Raw genomic sequence first — 21,561 nt, 5'->3', positions numbered from 1 at the left:
TAGATGCTCAACCTGTTTGTGGCAGTCATCATGGACAACTTTGAGTACCTGACACGGGATTCCTCCATCCTGGGCCCTCACCATCTGGATGAGTTTGTCCGGATCTGGGCAGAGTATGACCGAGCAGCGTGGTATGTAGCCAGCTCCTTCTCTTCCAAGCAACCTCTCAGAGCTGGTTTTAAACCAGGGTCTCTGTGTTCTCCTACTGGAAGTGTAGTTCTCAGTGATGTCTGGGCAGTCAGGGACGTGCTGCTGTCACCTGTGGTCATTACAAGGGCAGCAGCTGGTTCTTGTACTGGTTGGTGGCACAGGCGTCTTGGGTGATGTTCAGTTTGCCATGGGGTGTTCATCCTGAGTGCTGGACATTCCTGCTCTCCCTCTCCTCCCTGCCCAGCAGGCAGATCCCTCTGAGCCTCCTTTCCTGTCCCCATGCACCAGCTGGGAGCCTTTGCCCTGAGATTGGCTCCATCCCTTGCTCCCCAGCACCCACAGCCCCTGATAAGAGCAGGGCTGAGCAGGGCTTGTTCCCACCATAGGGATCTGCTGGGTTCCTGCCAAACCACCTGCACAGGACCTGTTTGGGGTGCATTTTGGGAGCTGTGTTCTGTGCTGGCCAGCCCACTCACCCCTCTGGAGGTGGGAGTGCTTTGGCTGCTGCACTCCTGCCCTTGCTGATGAGGACCTTGGAGAACAGGGCTCCTGTTTGGAGGCTGCAGCCTGTTCCCAGTAGTGGGATGGGCTCACAGGGCCCATACACACTCTGGGTGGCCAGATTTTGGCTCTACTCCTCCTTCTGCTGCTGCAGAGGCCTTGCTCTCCACTGCTCCGTCTCCTCAGATGGTGCCAAGCACCCCTACAGCAATGGGAGACCCTTGGAAACTCTGGGAACCTGTTTGTCCTTCACTCAGCCCCACCAGGGTGCCTCGTGTGTCCCCTTCCAGAGCCCAGGGACTTCTTGGGCCCGTGTTCCACCACTGCCAGGGAGCCTGTGCCATCTTAACTCTCGGCCTTGTCACCCCCACACACTCCTTTTGGAGACTCTTTGCCTCCATGTCCTGCCCTCAGGAGACCAGCCCCACCCAAGGTATTTTTCTATGCCCATTATCAGCTCCAACCAGGGAAAGAAAAGGAGGTGGAGCAGTGAAACACCCAGCTGCTAGCTGTGGGGTGGCTCTTGGGAAGGGTTTCTTCACACCGGGCACTTGATGGTGGCCGGTGGCCAGTTTATGATGGCCCATGATGGTGGCCTTGGTGTCCAGGAGCCACTGTGAAACAAGCCTGAGCTCCTGTCCATGCCATGTCCCCCTCTGATTCCTGAGCAAGCCATGCTTGTAGCCAGTGGTTAGGGGACACGGGAGGCAGTGGTGGCAGCCCTGGCCCCGCTGCCGGGCCAGGAATGGGTGAGTACATCCCAACAGCTCCCAGCGCATCCCGACAGCAGCACGCGGAGCTCTCCTGGGGAGAACATCCAGCACTGGGGGGAGCAGGGATGGGTTTTGTCCACATGGTTGGAGTCTGGTTGGTTCTTTATCTCTGGCCAGCAATGGAGAGGGGATGGGAGAGGAGCAAGGAGACAGAAACCAGAGGCAAAGGCGCCGGCTAGGATGGTGACGCCGCTCTTTGCCTCCCCGCGTGGTTTCCCTCCCAGCTTGTCCAAGGATGCCCAGGAGGCTGCAGCAGCTGCACCTCAGCACTTCCACCCCACGCTTCCCCAAGGGCTCTGGGCTGGAGCAGAGTGGGGAGCTCAGCATCCTGCACCCCCTCCTGCCAGCTCTTTGCCTCGGCTGCTTCCTCATCCCCGTGGTGCCGGAGGATACGGCCGTATCCTGGGATGGCTGCACCGGCTCTGGGCAGATGTGCTTCCGTGGGAGGAAAGGGGGGTGTGTGTTTGGGGAGGTCTGCTTCTAATAATGTGCACCCTTGGCAGAGCTGGGCTGGTGGTCAGAGCACAGGACTGGGCTGGAGAGCGCCAGGTGCCACAGCCACCAGCTGGTCACATTATCCCTCCCTGTCTCAGGTTCCCCAGATCTTGGAGGCACGAGTGGCTCAGCTGCCAACCTCACTGCGACCTCGTGGGTCTCAGAGGGTTGGCTGTGTGAGGACAGGGGCTCTGGTGATGTGATGGGGCACCACTCCATGGGTTAGATCTCCACCAAGCTGCAGGCTCACCCTGTGTAAAATCCCAGCCCTCTCCCACCAGGCGCAGGGGTCAGGGGCACGATGAGGAAGGGTCATGGGATGGTGTCCACCACCAAAACTGTCCTTCTCCAGGGTGAAGATGGGACAGTGTGAGAAGATACAAGCCAGCTCTCATGGTGGAAAAGGCAGTAGCTGATGCTCACAGCTTTTTCTCCTCTCTGGGTCTGACAGAGCCAGAAGGAGAAGAGCTGTGCCCTGCTGGGGGTCTTGCCCCATAGATGGCCCCAGCATCCCCCCGTTAAGCTTTCCATCCTCCCCTCCACCCTCTCAGTGTCCTATTAACCCACCTGTGCTTCCTTTGCAGCGGCAGGATCTCGTATAAGGATATGTACAAATTAGTACGGGTGATCTCGCCTCCTCTGGGCCTAGGAGAGAACTGCCCCTACAGGGTGGCGTGCAAGGTTTGCCTCCCAGTCCTCTGCCACAACCTGGCCACGGGACACACCATCCACCCCTCCTTCCCCGCTCCACTGCCACCGCGCCTCCCCAGGGAACCCTGACGTTGCTTTCCTTCGAGTTTAAAGAGGTCCACTGCCTCCCAGAGCCAGCAGCTGTTCCCCTCCAGGGGAGGCATCAGTGGGGCAAGGGGGCTCAGAGCCTCCCGGGGTGGGTTGTGACAAATTGTGCCCCCCAGCAAGCCCCCCTCCCCCGTCCTGCCGGTGCAGAGAGCCCCGAGGGGCACCAGGCCAAATGCCACTGTCCCTGCTCGACTTCCCAAAGCACCTCACGGGGACAGCGAGGTTTTGGGGAGGGTTTGCTCCTCACAAGGGAAAGGGGGAGCAAAGGCTGGAGGATGTTGGGGACTTTGCTGTTGTTTTGGACAGTGAGGGCTGGGGGAGGACGAGGAGGCCAGGGTGACCCCTGCCCGTGGGGGATGCTGTGCTGTACCCAACAGCCCTGTCCTCAAGTGGGGCACTTTGCAGGACAAGCAATCACGTCTCTGAGGAGCAGGACTCCTGCTAGTCTTGCACACAGCGTGCTGGATCTGCCTGGGAGATGGTGACACCAGGGCACACCTCTGGAGCTTGGCAGCTCCTGTCCCTTGAGCTCAGCTCCTGGCTGCTGGCTGTGAGTCCAGGGCAGCGATTTGGTCTCCTGTGTCTCTCTGACTTGAAGGGGTTTTTTGAATATTTTATTTTGGGGGGACACTTGAGCAAAATCCCGCATCTGCTGCCTTCTCTGAAGTGCCATGACACCTTTGTCTGTGCCTATGGCACAAAAGGATGAATCACAGAGCTTGCTCTTCCTTCTGCATCCCTCACAGCTTCTGAGGTGCACAAGGGAACTCAGACAACCCCAGCCCTTGCTCTTGCCTCTGCAGAGGAGGAGGGTTCCTTGCTGCAGCGTGGTGTAGTCACCACATCCTTCTGGAAACATCAGAAAGGCTTTCCTTCCAGATGCCACCCCTGGAACAGCTCTGTCAGCCCCCACAGCTGGACGTGGGGACGGTTTTGCTAGAGGCAAAGCAGCACAAAGAAGACCAGGCCCAGATGATTGGTCACCTCATTTAGGAAGATGGATTTAGGAACGGAGGATTTATTGCAATAATCTCAGATGGGGTCATCTCTTCCAGGAAAGGCTTCTTGGAGTCTTTCCACTCTTCTCTGCTGCTGCATCCCTGGCAGAAGATGGCAGCATGGCTGAGGACACTTGCTCAGGTCCCTGCAGGCAGAAGACACCTTTGGGAGGAGCGCTGAGCCCTTCCCAACAGGGCTCCACTGTCAGATGCTGCTCTCCCAAGCTGGATCACCTGGAGCTCACCTGCAATGCTTCCTTGGAAGAGGGAGTCTCAGAGCAATCGGATTTCTGCTGACTGTGGATGGGCAGAGCAATGAAGGTGGATAAACTCAGGGAGAGGAAGAAGCAAAGAGTACTAAGAACAGCTTCTGTTGTCATGTGGGGGAGACATCCCCATCTCTACCTTGTGTCACCTCAGTCTCCTCCTCCCTGTGCAGGAGATATTTCAAGAACAGGAGATTTTCAGGAGTTCCTATTGCCCTGGAACAATTCCCAAAAAAAAAAAAAAAAATTCCGCGTGGTTGTTGCATCTTGCCAGATCCCAATATGCCAAGTCAGCTTGCAGCCACCTTTCAGTTCAGTGAGCCTGCCCTGCCTGCCAGGTGAATGCTCCACAGAAATTATCCCTGTGGACTTCACCCCTTCCTGAATCTACTCTCACAGCTCTCCTGCTGCTCCCTTCCTAACGACTATGTGGCACAGCACTTATTTCCTAACCACAGGAGGACAGATGTCCTGTCTCCCACATTTCCTCCCCTGCCACTCACAGGCTTCTCTCAGGGCCAAGCCATTAATGCCTGGTGGTTTTACGGGGTTTAATCCCTGGTGCCCACCTTGTACTGTAGCTGTGGGTCACATCTCTGTCCAGAGAGATGGATAGATGGGTCAGATCCCCCATCCTCGGTGTGCCTGTGCTTGGACCAGCTCTTGGGAGTCATCTTGATGCCTCAGGTTTTAACTTTTATATTTTTCATTCTGTGCTGCTTTAGTGTGTGGGTCTGGGCTTCGTGTAAAGGGGTGGTGAGCTCTCTGCACAGAGCAGGGAGACAAAACAATTCCTTCTCCAGCTGGGCACCAAGGACAAATGATCCAAATCTCAGGCCCAGCAGCACAAACAACGTGGGCTGAAGAGAGAAAAACAAGGATGGGACTGCATGGGCTAAAGCTGGAATTGGACAATTAACTCCAATATGCAAATGGAGCAGAACTTATAAAAGTGAGAGACCCCGTGACCAGTTGTCCATTTTTTGTGGCCATTTTGGCTCATCTTGGGTGCAGCCCTGGCTGGGCTCTTGTGCTGCCCAAGGTGGATCCATGGAGGCCTTTTAATAAATCCCTGCTTTATTCTTTAGCTCTGTCTGGTCTCTGTTCCAGCTCAGCCTTCACAAGGCATCAATCCTGCTCAGATGGATGTCATTCCATGTGCCTGCCTGTGCTTCACTCCATGGGGAAGTGGTGTCTGGGCACAGCTGTGCTGCTCAGAAACCTCCAAGATCTCTGCTCTGAGGAGCAGCAAAGTGTGCAGTTCTCATGGGATCCCTCTTGGTCACTGACGCAAACTCTTCCTTTCATGGACTCCATTCCTCCTTCGTTGTGTGGAGAATCTCAGTCTGGAGGGCAGTGCCTGTTTCATGCTTGGTTCCCCAAAATTCCCCCTGCCAGGAAGGATGGCTGGAAGATCACTGTCTTCTTTCCTTTTTTGCACTGAATTAATGCATGAAAATTTTAGTCATCTCACCCTGAGCTGGTGCTCATCCAGCCCTGCCAAGGTGCTGCTTGTGGACTCCTGGATATTTCCTCTTGATCATGCTGCTCATCATTCTCCAGAGCTCTTATCAACCATATTTTGGGTGTGACTGGCCCAGCCCTTCTGTGCCTGCACCCCAAACAGCTCCTGCCATCAGTTCTGTTCACACCTGAAATGTCAGGACTTATCTTGGTAGAGGCCTTTTTGACCAGGGGGATCTTCCTGAGAAGAGACCTCATCTCCCCTTTCCACACTGCTCTCAGCACATTCTAGGGCAGAAGCCAAGATCCCGTGGGCATGCTGAATTTTTTGGCAGTGCCCTCTCTCACAGGGCACCCCAGCTGAGATGGCTGCTGTCCAGCATTGAGGGTTGATGCCTTTGGTGTCACGAGGTTGCCCCAGCCCATCAACCATCCTGAACCTTGCAGTGCAGGATGGAGTCCTGGCATGAGGGGAAGAAGAGGTGAGCCAGCCCAGGATCCCTGGGAGATGTGGACGTGCAGAGAGAGGGAGGCACAGCCCAGCTACCCCAGCCTGGCAGAGGGCAGCCTGGGGTGGCTCGTTTTTGGTGGCATTCCTTGCTCAGCAATCCCAGGCAGGTCCTTATGGAGCAGAGGAGTGCAAGGCAGGGAGTGGGGGGTCCTGCCCTAACTGCTCCCATGGGAAACCCAAACAAACCCCGATGTTGGAAGGCCCAAACAGCTGCCTCTGCTGAGACTCTTTAAACTCCAACCTGGTGGAACTTGCAGCCGCATGTGGGAGAGAGCCAGGGCGGGAGCATGGCATGCCCAACTTTTCCTCCCGTTTTTTTTTTTCCAGCCGATTCAGCATGCCTTTTTTGCACTGGTGCATGGTGGGAAAGTGGTCCATCCGCAGAGCCAGACGGAAGCAACTGGGCATCTTCCTTTGACAAGTGACCCTGGCCCACTGCCTTCTATGCAAGATGCTGCCTCCCAATTGCATAGACCCCACCAGCTGGGGATACACAGCCTTTGGCTATGGGTTAGGTGGCCATGCCAAGCAATTCCAGGCACCCCCCCGGGAGGGAAGACGCTCCGGAGGCCACAGAGCACCGTGGTGCAAACCACCCTTGTATCAAATAACCCATGGCTCGAGTGCCGTGTATCTGATTTATACCACTCGCACACAGCCCTGGAACCTGTGGGACGAGGTGGGGGCTGCTGGAGGGCTTTAGGAGAGGGGTTGAGAGCAGAGGAGTCGTCCCAGGCTGGTAGCGAGACAGGCGCTTGAGGCCAGCAGCAGAGAGGAGAGGGGTGAGTCGCTTTCTGCCAGCATTCCTGGGTCTGTGTGAGCAGTGCTATAAATCCACATCAGGACAGTCTCTCATGTATGATTTGCCTTGATTAACGGGTTTCCTGTTCTTTTCCTGTTTGTCCGTTTGTTTTTTTTTTTTTTTTTTGTTTTGTTTTTTTTTTTTCTCTCCTGTTTTTCCTGTACTATTTTCCGTTCGTACGTTTTTTTTCCGCTCTCTGGGAATGCCTCCTCTCTCTCTGCATCTCCCTCCCTCCCCTTCCCCCTCCATGAGCAGTGGCCGAATCCATTACACTGAGATGTATGAAATGCTGACTCTTATGTCACCACCGCTAGGCCTCGGCAAGAGATGTCCTTCCAAAGTGGCCTATAAGGTAGATCAACCCTTCCTTCTCTGGGGGTTAGAGCCCAGCAGGAGCCGGGCCACCTGCGGGAGGTGGGGAGCTGGGGAGTTGTTGGGGTGTCCAACGTGTGTTTGGCTCACTCCTGGGGAGCCCGGTGTGCCCACAAGAGCCCTGGCCACGCTGGCTGGTCCCCACGCACGTGACGCTGCCGTGCTCGCCCGCAGCTCCGAGGGGACAAGGAGGGGCAGGATCAGCAGGAGCGTGGAGGTGGGAGGGCTGCAGGTGAGGTGAGGTGAGGAACAGCCCTGTAGCACAGTTAGGAGAGTGAGATATCCTCAGGGGTTCGTGCCCAGGGCCTTGGAACCATCCTCATCCCAGCTGGTGCAGAAGCCCATGGAGATGGGAAGCAGGTGGGCAGTGGGGACAAATCCCAAATCCCACAGGAGCAGGCCTGCTGTGAGTGAGGAGCCAGGACCATCAGCAGGGGCTGTCCCAGCCCTTTCCCTTGCTTGAGCAAGGCAAAGCCAGGGGCCTTCCAAAGGCAGCTCTGAGTTGTCCCACCTGGAATGGTGGCTGTCAGTCAGATCCCGGTTGTGTAGGCACGGATCAGGAGCATGGGAAGCCATGGAGGATGTGCAGTGGGAGCTGTGTGGCTTTCTCAGGGCAGCAGCGGCCAGGACAAGGCCCAGAGCTACAGGAGGATCTGTTGTTGAGGAGGAAATCAGGAGTTTTCTCAGCCTTTTAGCAGGGATAGCACAAAGGGATTCCTGCACACTCCCAAAGACGCTTCCACCCTCTCAGGCTCTCATGAGTTTGTTCACACAAGCATACATCCACCATCACACTTGTCCAGGGGAAAAAGGGAGTCTTGAAAGCAGGAAAGGGATGTGAGAAGCTGGGTGAAAAGGAATGGGCAGGGAAGGGTGACCCAAGGTATTCACAAAGCAAAATATACTCTCTGGAAAGTGGATCTGGTCACTTCGGTTTGCACCCCGCCTTGCTAGGGTGGGAAGGAGCATGGCGTGTCTAACCTGCCTTGGTTGCCCTTTTCTCTTTCCTTCTGCACTTTTTCCACCCTCCCCTTCCCTTCCTTTCCCTTCCCCACCCATGGATAATTTGGACCCCCTGCATGTGCTGGCAAACTTCATCTCTGAAAGACGCAAAAAGGGAGTGCCAGGATGTAGCATGCTAGAGGAATCCAGCCGATCTGAAGTCCCTGAAGGTTAGGGACCCTCCTCTCCCCTGCCCCAGCTGGGAAGGGTTGAGAGCTGGAAAGCCAAACCACCCGGGAACGGAAACCTGAGCCCGTCTCCCCTCCCGCACATCCCACGTGCCCGCATCCCTGACGGATCGGGTGTGTCTTCCCAAAAGTGCCAGGGGCTGCTGTGGCAGCCCCGGTGCCGTGGGGAGGGGGGCTCAGGGGCCGTTCCTGGGGTGCAGGAGGAGCCCTGGAAGGCAGTGAGCCGGTGTCCTGGGGTGGAAGGAGCCGGGGAGGTGGGGGGGGCGGTGGGGTGATCCTTGCCCTTCTTTTTTGGCTGTGCTGTTTTGACACTCCTTGTTGCTTTTTATTTTTTTTATTTATTTATTTTTTTAATTTCGATTTTTATTTTTTTTTACCCCCCTTTTGTTTAATGTTTGATTTCTTTTCCTCCAGCCTGGTCGATGTGTTTTTCGATATTGTTTTCCGTCCGCTGTTTTCTTCTCTCTCTTGCGCAGAGACTGGTGCTGATGAACATGCCCGTGGCCGAGGACATGACAGTCCACTTCACCTCCACCCTCATGGCCCTGATCCGCACGGCCTTGGACATCAAAATTGCCAAAGGTAAAGGCTGTGGCAGAGAGGGGCACTCTGCAACGCTTTGCGGACTGCCCACGGTCCTTTTGTAGAATCCCAGCATGGGTTTGTGTTGGGAAGAGCCTTAAAGATCATCCTGTTCCACCCTCCTCCCACCACCCATCCAGCCTGGCCTTGGACACTTCCAGGGATGGGGCATCCACAGCATCTCTAGGCAATCTGCCCCAGGGCCTCACCACCTCCTGAATTTCTTCCTAATATCCAAGATCAATCTACCCTCGCTCAGCTTAATATCCTTCTTCCTTGTCTTATCACCTCACAAAAAAATCCTTTCTCTTTGGCCGTGCTGAGGACTTCACAGATAATTTGGGATCCAGAGCCTGGATGCACATGGATGGGAGCAAGTACATTGAACAGGCAAATTTCTGCCACTTTCTGTTAAAAAAAAAATCTATCTCTCTAGGGAAGAGGTAGAGAATTCTTCATCAGAAGCTGTTTCTAGAGAAATGAAACAGCTCGATGTCCACTGTATAATGGAGGAGAAAGAGTTCCCCTTCCTCGCCATGTAAAAAGCCAAACCAAGGATGGAAAATACGTGCTTGGCTTCCTTAGGCTGTGGGGAAAAGAAACCTCTCTGTCTCTCGGGGAAGATAAAATGTTCAGAGCAGGAAAACCTCCTTTGTTGTTGTTACTGGAAAGGCTGTGATTCATCAGATCAAAAACTTCCTGCAGAAACATGGCATTTTCAATAAAACATCCCCTAGGAACAGCTCAGCTATCGGGAGAAAACCCAGCCCAGGGTAAGATGTCATCCAAAGCCCAGTGCTCAGACAACAAGCATGGGTTCAAACCCCTCCAGACAAAGCAGAGATTTGAACCTGGGTGTCCTACAGCTCACCCAAATTTCCCCTGTGCTTGGGTGGCTCTGTTGGGGCACGCTGACAGCTTCTGATGGTCCTGGGGCTTCCTAAGCTCAGCAAAGCCCTGGCCAGAGAGCTCTGCTCTCCGTGCACCGCCTCGCCGAGCATTTCAGGATTTACCAAGCGGAGCTGCTCTTCCACCAGCACATGATCTGCTCACCAGCAAAAAGAAAGTGGGGCAGCAGCAGGTGTGAGTGGGCTGGAGTGGGATTGGAGCTGCAGAGACGGACCCAAGGCAAGCTTGAAGGTGGCAGCTTTGAGTGGGAGGGCAGGGGATGGGGAGATGGAGGCACATATGGAAGGGATGGTGGGAAGGTTTCCCTGTGGGAGCAGGAGACCAGGCTCGCTGATGCAAGATGGCCCTCCCAGCCCAGGGAGATGGATTCTGAGGTGGAACCTCACTTCAGGATGGGAAAGGGGGGGTGCTGGGACTCTGGTGCCGAGGTTTGATGTGTTTGGGCCATTTTTGCTCCCTGCTGTTGAAGGTGGTGCAGATTGGCAGCAGTTGGACTCTGAGCTTCAAAAGGAGATCCTGACCATTTGGCCTCACCTCTCCCAGAAGATGCTTGACCTCTTGGTACCCATGCCAAAAAGTGAGTCTCTTGGGGGGCTGTCATTGCTTTCAAACTCCCCTCATACCCACACCAACTTCTTTCCAAAGAGACTGGCCAAACCCATCCCCAGCTCGGGGAGAAGTGGGGGAAGGGTTTGTTCTGCCTTGTTCTGCTTGGGAACTCTCTGGAAAACCACCCAGATTGCAGGGATCTACTCCTGCCAAAGCCCCAGTCTCCTGTAAATCCCCTCTGGAGCATAGCAGGGAGGGAGGCTGAGCACACCTGTAGGAATGTGCTTTTTGTTGACAGAGTGACAAAATTGTTTTTTGTTTGTTTGGTTTGGTTTATTTTTTGTTCTTGTGTTTTTGTTTTTTTTTACTGTTGGAAACAGAACAGTTTTAATAAAAAGCAAAATAACAAAGCTCTTTACAGAGAAAAACTGAGCTAGGGCAAGAGGTTCTTGCTCCTGGTAAAACACGTCACAAAAGCGATTAGTTTCTTTGTTCTCTTCTTTTTCTAGTAAATTGGTTAGGAGAGACTTTTTGGCTTCTGTCCACTTGGCTATCCTTAAGTTTGAGGTAAAGTCTCTAAGGTCCTATGAAGTGTCTTTTTACCTAATTGAAAAGAGAAACTTCTGAGCTTTTTTCCTTTTTTAGAAGACAAAAGATAATTTTGTCATTCCGTCAACAGAAAGCACATTCCTACACACACCTGATGATATGATGAGGACGTGTGCCTTGGTGGCTCAGGGTGATGATGATTTCAAGCCATCTCCATCTATTTTATCTCCATGGGGAGTGTCTGGGTGCTCAGCACTCTCTTTTTTGGAGTGCTGAGAAGAGTTTGAGGGTCACCAGGGTATCCCAGTGCAGGGCTCTTCCCAATATCCATGCTGGTGCCTTCTCTTACAACACAAGTGACCCCATTTTGTTCCCTGTCACGCTCCCAGCCTCTGACCTGACTGTTGGGAAAATATATGCAGCCATGATGATCATGGATTACTACAAGCAGAGCAAGGCCAAGAAGCAGCGGCAGCAGCTGGAGGAGCAGGTGAGGCTCAGCCAGGGCAGGACAGGGACGCTCAGATCACCCTCTCTGCTTTCCCATCACCTCCCAACCCAACATGCAGCCAGCTGGGATGAAAACAATGGCTCAGGTCAGGGTTTGGGGACCACAAGGCACGTCTGTGGTCATCCTCAGTCCCTGGCAGGGAACACGAGCACAGTGTCCTCTTTCTGAGTGGTGGGAGCTTGGCTGGGGAAGCACTGGGTGTTCATCCACGTTTCCTACAGGCTCAGTTTCTTCCTCTCCCCAATGCAGAAAAATGCCCCCATGTTCCAGCGCATGGAGCCGTCCTCTCTGCCACAGGAAATCATCTCCAATGCCAAGGCTCTGCCATACCTCCAGCAGGACACCCTCTCGGGCCTGTGAGTCACTTTTCTGGTCCTGCAGCCCTTCTTTCCTTCTTGGAGCTGAATTGGGCTGCAGAAAGGATTAAACTGCTGCTGGGAGCAGGGAGGAATCTCCTGGCACAAAGCTTTGGCAGGATTCTGGGTACCTGGTGTGTGTCAGCACCACCAGCAGCAGCCGATGTGGGAAAAGGAGATGGCCAGGGGTCTGTGGATGCTCTTCCTGCAGGATCATCCTGGCATTCTTCACCCCGGGTGAAACTAGACCCCAGGAGCTGTTGAACAGTGCAGGGTCACTGGGGAATTCCAGCACCCTGGCTGGTGGGAATGAGATGATAAGGGATATCACTCCCCTTGGGATGTCCCTCTACTGCTGCAGGACTCGGGGCTCTGGTGTCCTGTCCTGCCTTGGGGCACCACTTCAGCTCTGCAGGGAACTTGATGTTTGTCTCAAACATGGGGTCTCAGCAGCCTGGGGGGCAGGCACAGGGCTCCCCAGCTCTGACTGCAGGAGAGGTGACCCCAGGGCCGTGGCCTCCCTGAAGCTGGGCTGTGTTTGCAGGAGCAGCCGAGGCGGGTTCCCCTCGCTGAGCCCGCTCTCGCCACAGGAGATCTTCCAGCTGGCGTGCATGGATCCAGCCCAGGAGCAGTTCCAGGAGCACCAGTCTCTGGTAAAGTCAGGCACTGCTCCTCTGCAGCCCCAGCACGGATGCTGGTGGGCACGGGGAGGTGTGGGGAGTGAGCACAGTTCAGGGATGGCAGCTGCTGGGTCATGCACACACCCAAAACAGGGGACAAATATCCCTGGATGTCCTGTCCCTCGCCTCTGGCACTGGGCACACAGACCTGCCCTGATCCGTGGGGCCAGGCAGCACAAGTTCTTTTGGGGTGAGAGCCATGACCAATGTCCTGCAGTAAAATATCCTTCTCTCCACAGGCTATTTTTTCCACTGAGCACTCATGTCAGTGGGTTACCCCGTGCTGAGTGATGGTATCTGATGTTTTCGGATTCGTGTCCATTTTGTTGTCAGTGGTGGCGTCCCCAGTCCCCAGCCAAGCTGTCAAACTGTCTCCAGCAGGAGCAGCCCTCTCTGGCCTCCTGTCTGTCTGTGTGTGTATATATATATATCACATATTTATATATATCACACATCTATATATATCACACATCTCTTTATGTCTGCGTTCCTGCACCACCCGGCGCAGTGTGTCCCCAGCCCGCTCCGTGTCCCGAGGGTCTGTTGCTCTGTGTCACCTGTGTATGACACAGGCAGGCGTCCCCTGCCTCAGCCACCCCAGCCACGTGGGGAGGGGGCAGCTCAGACTCCCCCTGCCCCCTAAAGTCACCTTCCAGTGACCTCCAGGGTCGCTCTGTGCCCGTCTCCTCGACACCGTGAGTGAACGTGAACATCCATAGAGTCCCCTAAAAACTGGGAATTAACCAAAGCATTTAAGTGCTCTGGGCAGTGTGTGCTCTTTTAACAGGGATGTGGCCAGGAAGATTTGATTTTTTTGAAAATCCATTTGTCCCCTCCTGGCAGAAGGAGTTAAATCCTGAGGAATCAGTGTGTCCCCAGACCCAGGCAGGGTTTCCACTGCTGCTGTAGAGGTGCAAGGGCAGCTGGTCATCAGGCAAGCCTGAAGCACCACATCAGGGCTCACCTGGGGACTGTGAACTGCAGGGTATTTTTCAGTGGCAATGTGATGAATTCTAATAGCCTAGACTCTGTTTTTCATAGGATCATCAAATAGTTTGGGTTGGAAGGCACCTTTTAAAGCTCATCTATTTCCAACCCTCCTGCCATGGGCAGGGACATCTTCAACCAGATCAGGTTGCTCAGAGCCCCATCCAGCCTGGCCTTGAACACTTCCAGGGGGGGAGAATCCACCACCTCTCTGGGCAACCCGTGCTAGTGTTTTACCACCAGTTTTTGGCCAGCTTAAATTCTGCCCCTGGCTGAGCAAGCAGGGCTGTCCCCTGCCAAGAGGGCCAAAGCAGCGTGCTGCCCTGCTCCAAGCCCATCCCAAGAGCTTGGCTGTGTGTTTATTTCCAGGAGCCAGAGGTTAGGGAGTTTCAAAGAGTGCAGCCCTCTAACCGTGGCAGCTACCTTCCCGTGGACACTCAGGACCACGCTGTCTCTGGGAGGGCCTCCTCCATGCCTCGTCTCACTGTGGATCCCCAGGTAAAACCAAGCAAAGCCCCCACAGGTGCTGGGTCTGATCAAAGCCTGCCAGATAACGCTGGAGCTCCTCTCTGTGCTGAGCCCCGTGGCATCCCCAGCACCCTGATACCGGAGCTTCTCCCCTTCTTTGGGTGCTGCACAAGGAGAGCTGCTCTTGCCCTACAAGGGGCATGCTGGCAGCAGAGAGCAGCGTGGGGGATCCAACTCCAGGCTGGTGGGGGAGGTCCAGGATCATGTTCTCGCCTCCTTTCCTCCAGCCCTGGGCACTGGCTGAGGTTTGAGGAGCCCCAGCCCAGCTGTCAGATGACCACAGGTGATGAAATGCCTTCTCCGTCCTTTCCCATCGTCCCAACACATGCACTTCTCTGTCTGTCCAGGGGAACCCAGGCCACGTCTCACCTCCTCATCTGTCTGCCTGGATTCTCTGTTGTTCTGTCCTGTGCTCAGCCTCCCCCAAGACACAGATGTTTTTTTGGGGTGTGGTGTTGCTGTGAAGTCTCTGGGTCTGCTGTCTCGCCTTGGTGCAGGCACCAAGTGCTGGTGTGGCACTTTGTGGGGGTGTGAAGACAAAGGGAGGCTTTGTCTCGGGCTTTCTTGGTCATTCAGCAGCAAAGGAGATGAGCAGAAGGAGGGGATGGGAGCAGGAGAGGTGAGAGGAGATGGAGAACAGCCTGAGGCTGCAGTGGCAAAGAGCTGCTAGAATTAAGCAAAGGAATTATGGAAGGAGGTGATGTTTTCCTCATAACGTGTGAAAACACAGGGTGTAACGAGGGGAGAAGGTAGGAAGGAGAAGCATGGAAGGGAGAAAGAAAAGGAAAGGGAAGATAAAACAACAGCATGGGTGAGGAGATAGGGAGTGAATGCAGGGGAAAGGGTTGGGGATGTGGGAATAAAGGAAGAGGAGGGAGGCGTGTGGAAAAGTGGTGGCAGCTGGAAAAATGAACACAGAGCAAGGGGCACTGGGGGACCCCTCTCTGCCAACAATCTTTTCAAGGATTGCTCCTCTTGACCCTGCTTTCGTAGTGGGGAGGGATGCTGGGGGGCAATGCTCTGGTGCCCCTCTGTGTCCCCACACACAGGGGCAGGTGCTGCTGCTCTCCCCCAGCCCCTGGGCTTGGCTTTGCCTGTGCAGCACAGCTCCAGCCCACTGGGGAAGGGCAGCCCACGAGCTCCAGGGCTAAAACCCGCTTTCCTCCCACCCCTGATTTGTGCAGAGATTATCTGGGGGGGCTGTTCTCAGGCTGGCTGCCCCCCACCCCAAATTTCCCCATCCCACAGCATGGCCATCCCCGTGGTGGGGGTGAACCGGTCACTCTTGACCCCCAGCCCAGCCTGGGGCTAATGCTGTCCCCGGCTGGCCGGGGTTGCTTGCAGGTGGTGACAGACACCAGCTCCATGCGGAGATCGTTCTCCACCATCCGGGACAAGCGGCCCAACAGCTCCTGGCTGGATGAGTTCTCCATGGAGCGCAGCAGCGACAACACCTACAAGTCCCGCCGGCGCAGCTACCACTCCTCGCTCCAGCTGTCCGCCCGGCGCCTCAACGCTGACTCGGGTGAGCCCAAAAAAAACCCAAAAACCCCTCCAGCTGGGCTGCTGCAGAGGGCGTGCTGCTGGGGACTGACGGGGCTGTCCTGCAGGCCACCGGTCCGAGGGGCACCGCTCGGGCAGGGAGCGGGGCCGATCCAAAGAGCGCAAGCACCTGCTGTCCCCTGACATCTCCCGCTGCAACTCCGAGGAGAGGAGTCCCCAGGCGCAGGAGGAGTCGCCGGAGCGGCGGCGCGAGTCCCGGTCACCCAGCGAGGGCAGGTCACAGACACCCAGCAGGCAGGTGGGTGGCTGGATTCCTTCCTAAGCACAATGAAAAACCAGGAAGACAAGCCCCGGTTCTGGGAGCTCTGAACCGTCTCATCTCCTGGTGGTGGCATCTCTGTGTCTCCCGTGAGCAGAGCAGGTTGGGGCTGCTCGGGCACCCTGCAGAGTATTTGGGGACAGGGGTGGATCCCCTGCTGGTCCTCTTGCTGCTATGGCATCCACTCCCTGCCAAGGTCAAGGTGTTCCAGCCTGGAGGTGCCAGTGCTTGAGTGAGCTTGAAGCCACCCATGGAGATGCCACCCGTGGAGAGCAGCAGATGGCAAGCCATCAGCTCTTCCTACAGTGGTTTGGGAGTGCTTTTTGCTTTTGACCACCAAGAACATGGAATCATAGAGTATCCTGAGTTGGAACAGAGCACAAGGATCATTGAGTCCAACCCAGAATCCCACCATGTGCCTGAGAGCATTATCTGAATGCATCTTTAGCTCTGTCAGTCTTGGTGCTGTGAGCACTTCTTTGAGGAGCCTTTTCCAATGTGTGACCACCCTCTGGGTGAAACACTTTTTCCAAATATGCAACCTAAACCTCTCCTGGCACAGCTTCACGCTGTTCCCTTGGGTCCTGTCACTGTCACCAGGGTGATCAGTGCCTGCCCGTGTGCTTCTGTTTGTAAGGAGGCCGCAGACCACAATGAGCTCATGGGGCAGGGATGGGGCAGAACTTCTCTTTCAAGACAGAGGTGGCTTCCTAAGGGTGCTCAGGGTGGGGGGAGAGGGGGTGTGGTGTGGTGTTGTGTGTGGTGTGGTGTGTGGTGTGGTGTGTGGTATAGTGTGGTGTTGTGTGCTGTTGTGCTGTGTGGGGTGTGGTGTTGTGTGTGGTGGTGTGCTGTGGTGTTGTGTCTGGTGTGGTGTGTGGTGTTGTGTGGTGTGTGGTGTGGTGTTGTGTGGTGTGTTCTGTGTGGTGTTGTGTGGTGTGTTCTGTGTGGTGTTGTGTGGTGTGGTGTTGTGTGTGGTATGTAGTGTTGTGTGCTGTGGTGTGGTGCTGTGTGGTGTTGTGTGTGGTGTGTTGCGTGCTGTGTTTGTTGTGTGTGGTGTGCTGTGGTGTTGTGTGGTGTTGTGTGTTCTGTGGTGTGTTGTGGTGCTGTGTGTTGTGTGCTGTGGTGTGGTGTTTTGTGTGGTGTTGTGTGTATTGTGGTGTGTGTGTGTGGTGTGCTGTTGTGTGTGCTGTGGTGCTGTGCTGTGCTGGTGTGCTGTGGTGGTGTGCTGTGGTGCTGTGCTGTGGTGCTGTGCTGTGGTGTGTTGCCGCCCGCAGTCCCCAGCGTGTCCCGGTGCGTTGCAGGGCATGGGCTCCCTGAGCGAAAGCTCCATCCCCTCCATCTCGGACACCAGCACGCCCCGGCGGGGCCGCCGCCAGCTGCCGCCGGTGCCCCCCAAGCCGCGTCCCCTCCTGTCCTACGCCTCCATGCTGCGACACGCCGGGGACACCTCTCCTCCGGCCGACGAGAGCGAGGGCGGCTCCCCGCTGCTCTCCTCCACCCTGGATCCCAGCACGGCCGGCCCGGCCGAGTCTTCCAGCTCCCCGGCGGGCAAGCAGAGCCGGCAGTCCACGCCGCAGCGCTACATCTCGGAGCCCTACCTGGCGCTGCACGACGACTCGCACGCCTCAGACTGCGGTGAGGAGGAGACGCTCACCTTCGAGGCGGCCGTGGCCACCAGCCTGGGCCGCTCCAACACCATCGGCTCGGCGCCGCCGCTGCGGCACAGCTGGCAGATGCCCAACGGGCACTACCGGCGGCGGAGGCGAGGGGCAGCGCAGGGCGTCATGTGCGGGGCCAGCATCGACGTGCTCAGCGACACCGAGGAAGATGACAAGTGCTAGAAGCTGTCCCCCGCCCCGAGCCTCCAACCCGCCACCCGACCCCACCTCGGCTGCCCCCCCCCCCATCCCGCCCTGCCCTTCTCCAATGCATGCTCTTCGCCACGCCTGGGAATGAAACTGAAAAAACCAAAACCAAACGCAGGGGGAAAATAAAACACAGCGAAACAAAACAAAAAAAAACCCAACCAAACAAACAAAATGAAAAAAAAACCCACCCCAAACTGACCGGAACGGAGGGGGAAGGAAAACGAGAGGAAAAAATAACCCAACAGCAAAGAAAGGGAAAAAAAAAAAAAGTCTTTGTGCAAAAAAAAAAAATTAAAATCTGTCGACTTTCATTTTTTATTATCACTTTTTTTTTCTGCACAGAGAAGCATTTGATGGGCAGCAGAGCAGCCCGGCCGGGTTGGTGTGCTGGGGGACAAGGGAGAGCCCCCCGGCCACAGCCCTGCTCCCTGCCCCGAGAGGGATCCCCGGGAAAGCTCATCCCGAGGGATTTTTTTGCTCCCTATGGCCGGAGAATCCCAGCAAAGGAACCCCCTTTGCTCTGTCGCTTGGGCTTGTGCTGCTGTGGCTTTGAACTTCCCTCCCCGAGGGTCTCATCCTGCCTGGAAAAGGGGCACGATGCGACGGTGGGGGGCAGGGGATGAGGGGTTGGGGTGCACCCAGACAGACCAGAGCAGCTCTGGCTGCCAGAGGGGGCAAAACTCCCGGTTTGTACTGGGGGTGGGGGGCTCAGTGCTGCCGAATGTACCCTGTGTCCTGCTGACATATATTTATTTATATACGGAGAACTCTAGGTGTGCCTGTGTGTGTATATACGGGGTGTGTGTGTGTATATATATTTATATGCTGTATATATAAAGATATACACATACATAGATTTGTTTTAATCACCTGACAATGCTGGCGAGCCCCTTGGGGCTCCTGCTGCCTGCACCCTGCTTTGGTGGGGGCAGGACCGAGCATCCCCGGGGGGCTGCTGCTGTACAGAGCATTGGGAATGTCACCTTGCTCCCTCTCCCAGGGGTTTCCAGCGCTGGGAATTGCATTTTCTCTCTTAGAAATGGCTGTGGCGAGGGCTCCTTGGGCAGCTCGGTGCTTGCAGGAGGGGGATGCCCAAGGGATGAGGACAGAGCTGTCCCAGGGAGACTGCAGTGCCAAGGGGGTGATGGCAAACCTCTCTCTCAGAGGCCTCTTTGCTTGTCTTCCCAGGAAAAGAAGATATCCATGTCTGCAGGGGAGTGAAGATGTTGTGAGTGCATGATGTACCTTTAAGATCTTTCCTCTGGGCACGGGCATCCGGGTTTGCAGCAGCCCTGCCTCAGTTTCCCCTGCAGCCATGGCCCCTCTGGGGGCCTGGCACCCCTTTGGAGAAGGGCTGCCATGGGGGGCTGGCTGTGCAAACCCCACGGCTCCAGTGTGGGTGTCCAAGAGCTGGGCAGACTTTGGGAAGGAGCAGGGTGGCTCAGCCCTCCTGCAAACACTGAGAATGCAGAACAGGGCCGCCTTCCAGCGCCAGTCATTAATTAATCTGCTAATTATGTGCTGTCAGCTCGCAAGGATCCCCGCTGTGGGTGCAGTGCTGTGCCTGCCAGCCCGGGGAGGTGCTGCTGGTGGCCCGTGGTGACGGGTGGCTCGCCCTGGGGACTAGTGCTGTGTTTCTGCTACGAGTTGTGTCTGTTGTCAGCCCCAGCGTGGTCCTGGGGAGCTGGAGGGAGCTGTGCCTTTGGAGCCTCAGGGAAGGGCTTGTTCTGAGGGCTGGGGGATGCTCGGTGTGTTTGGACCAGGCGTGGTGGCCCTGAGTGGAGATGGGACGTGGGGACGGGCAGGTGAAGGCAGCACAGCCCTCTCCCTGCCCTTCCTCCTGCCTACAGCTTTGCTTTGCTGCAGGTTGTTGTGGTCTGGGCCTTTGGGGCTGTTGTCCAGCTGAGCAGCAGCTCTGCTCAGGCTTTGCTTTGGTCCTGGATAGCTCATGTGTTCTCCTGATGGAAAGATGCACAAACTGCCCTGCTCCTGCATGTGCAGATCACGCTCTGATCGCTTCGTGAGCTCCCCCGAGGGAGCTCTGCTTTGTGAGAAGCAAATCCCAGTGGCTCTGAAGGCTTCCTGCTCCAGGGCTCGTGCATGGACCAAACCCCCTCCTTCTCATGGCCAAAGTGCCCTCTGTGCCCCCTGACAGGGCCCAAAGCAGTCCCTGATGGTGGGGGGCACCTCTGCCGTCCCTGCTGCTTCCCAAACAGACACTTCCACCTGCCCAGGGATCCCAAAATCTTGCTTATCCCCCCCTCTGGGCTCTTGGGGACAAAGCATGTCCCCTGCAGCCGTAGGGAAGGTCCCTGCTGGTGGCCGGGGACACGGGCATCGCCTGCTCCCTTCCAGCTTCGTGGCTTCACCCTGAAGCTTGCGGAGCTTTGGAATTCGGGAGAGCCGGGTCTGGCGGGCAGCGTGGGATGCCGTGGGGCCGGGGACAGGGGACGCGGTGCTGCTGGGGGCAGGGGAAGGCGATGCCGTACCTGCTCTAAATATAGGTGTCGGTATCGTCTCCTTCTAAATGCGGAAAGGTGTCTGACAATGCGCCGGGCTCTGAGTAAGAGCCCGCGGAGGGGGGGAGGAGGCGGCTTTTTGTGTCTGTGCCTGGCGGGTGGGAGGGAGGCAGCGATGCTCTCCAAGCGGGGGCACGTTTCATGCGGATTTCGAGCTTTTTGGGGCGCTTTTCTTTCCCCCAGCCGCGGGCATGGGGCCGGCGAGCGGTGTTGGTGATGCGGCGCAGGATGGGGCACAGCCCCCGGGGCGCAGCGCCCCAACCTGAGCTTTTTGGCATGTCAGCCCTGCGTTTAACTAACATACAGAAACTGTGCGGAACAAAACACAGCCCCTTTTCACCCGGAAAGGGTCCGGAAACGCCCCGCTTCTGCCTCGGTGGGGGACAGGCGGGGGGGACACGGTGGCACCTCCACAGCGCGTCTCTGAAACCAAAAACAACCCCCAGGAGAGCCACGGGAAGGACTGTGCCGAGAGGGGAGGTCAGCCGGCCCCGGGGCACCACTGCAGCCTTGCTTTCAAGGCGCTGGACTCGGCTTTGCTGCTGTGCAACCTCTCCTCTGTGGATTTTTGGACATTTCCGCAGCCTCCCGCACACCAGGACTGTGCCACTCGGTGCCTGCTGGCCCACGGGAGGCAGGATGGGCGGGGGGGGATGTGTTTCAACCACAGGACATGCAGGAGTTCACCAGTGGCATGCAGCTGGTTCCCAGTTCGGTGCTGGGGCTGGATTTGAAGCCCTGCAGATCTCCTGGGGGGGCTGTGGTGGGTGTGTGAGGAGGTGTGACAGCCCTGGCACACGGAGCCCAGCTGTCCCCTCCAGGCTGGCTGTCCCAGCACCATCCTGCTGTCCCCCCAGGAGGCCTTGGATGGCAGAACCCCTCAGGAGTGGGGCTGGTGTCTCCCGGGGAGGGTGGGTGGGAGATGCTCTGCCTTCATCCCCCAGGCTCTGGGGTGGGATGTTGTAACATAACCTGCTCGTTTGGACCCGAACGGGGAACCGAGCTGACCACCAACAATGTACAACTCCTCAATGTTTTTTGTCAAAAGGAAAGAAAAATAAAACCTTGTTGTAAAGAACTGCTGCCGGCTTGGTCTCATTGGCACCCCCCCCCCCCCGTGCTGGGGGGGCCGTGGGGACTCTGGGCAATGTCACAGACCCCTGAAAATGTCCCCATGGCAGGGAGGGGGAGGCACAGAGCCTGTGCTGGCACTGCCATCATGTGGGATGGGGTGTTCTGCAACGCCAGGCAGGGCGGGGGGCTGTGGAGGAGAGGGGCAGGGAGGATATTTGAGATATCCTGGGCTCGGACCTGGCTGCTTCCAGACACAGGGGCTGAGGGGTGCTGGGGTCTGGGGGAGCTGGGAGAGCCAGGGCCGGGA

General features: G+C 56.4%; 1 protein-coding gene across 9 annotated transcripts in view; it reads left to right on the top strand.

The window, feature by feature from the left end:
- CACNA1E (calcium voltage-gated channel subunit alpha1 E) overlaps positions 1-21,258 on the top strand; it is a 137,236-nt gene extending 115,978 nt beyond the window's left edge. For 4 of the 9 annotated variants that reach the window (XM_064427633.1, XM_064427632.1, XM_064427631.1 and 1 more), the window contains 10 exons: positions 4-131; positions 7,014-7,110; positions 8,797-8,902; positions 10,281-10,388; positions 11,299-11,399; positions 11,670-11,776; positions 12,321-12,429; positions 15,316-15,496; positions 15,582-15,772; positions 17,095-21,258. In XM_064427633.1, the coding sequence (XP_064283703.1) occupies positions 4-131; positions 7,014-7,110; positions 8,797-8,902; positions 10,281-10,388; positions 11,299-11,399; positions 11,670-11,776; positions 12,321-12,429; positions 15,316-15,496; positions 15,582-15,772; positions 17,095-17,634 (1,668 nt within the window). In that variant the 3' untranslated portion in view covers positions 17,635-21,258. Of the gene's footprint in view, positions 1-3; positions 132-2,503; positions 4,864-7,013; positions 7,111-8,734; positions 8,903-10,280; positions 10,389-11,298; positions 11,400-11,669; positions 11,777-12,320; positions 12,430-13,812; positions 13,942-15,315; positions 15,497-15,581; positions 15,773-17,094 lie in introns of those variants that run through there. The other 5 variants (XM_064427637.1, XM_064427635.1, XM_064427636.1 and 2 more) reach the window with 3 other exon arrangements.
- Positions 21,259-21,561: the final 303 nt, after the last annotated feature.

Source organism: Passer domesticus, chromosome 7 (genome assembly GCF_036417665.1).
Source record: "Passer domesticus isolate bPasDom1 chromosome 7, bPasDom1.hap1, whole genome shotgun sequence".
NCBI classification, from domain to species: Eukaryota; Metazoa; Chordata; class Aves; order Passeriformes; family Passeridae; genus Passer; species Passer domesticus.
This window is presented reverse-complemented; position numbering and strand designations above follow the sequence as displayed.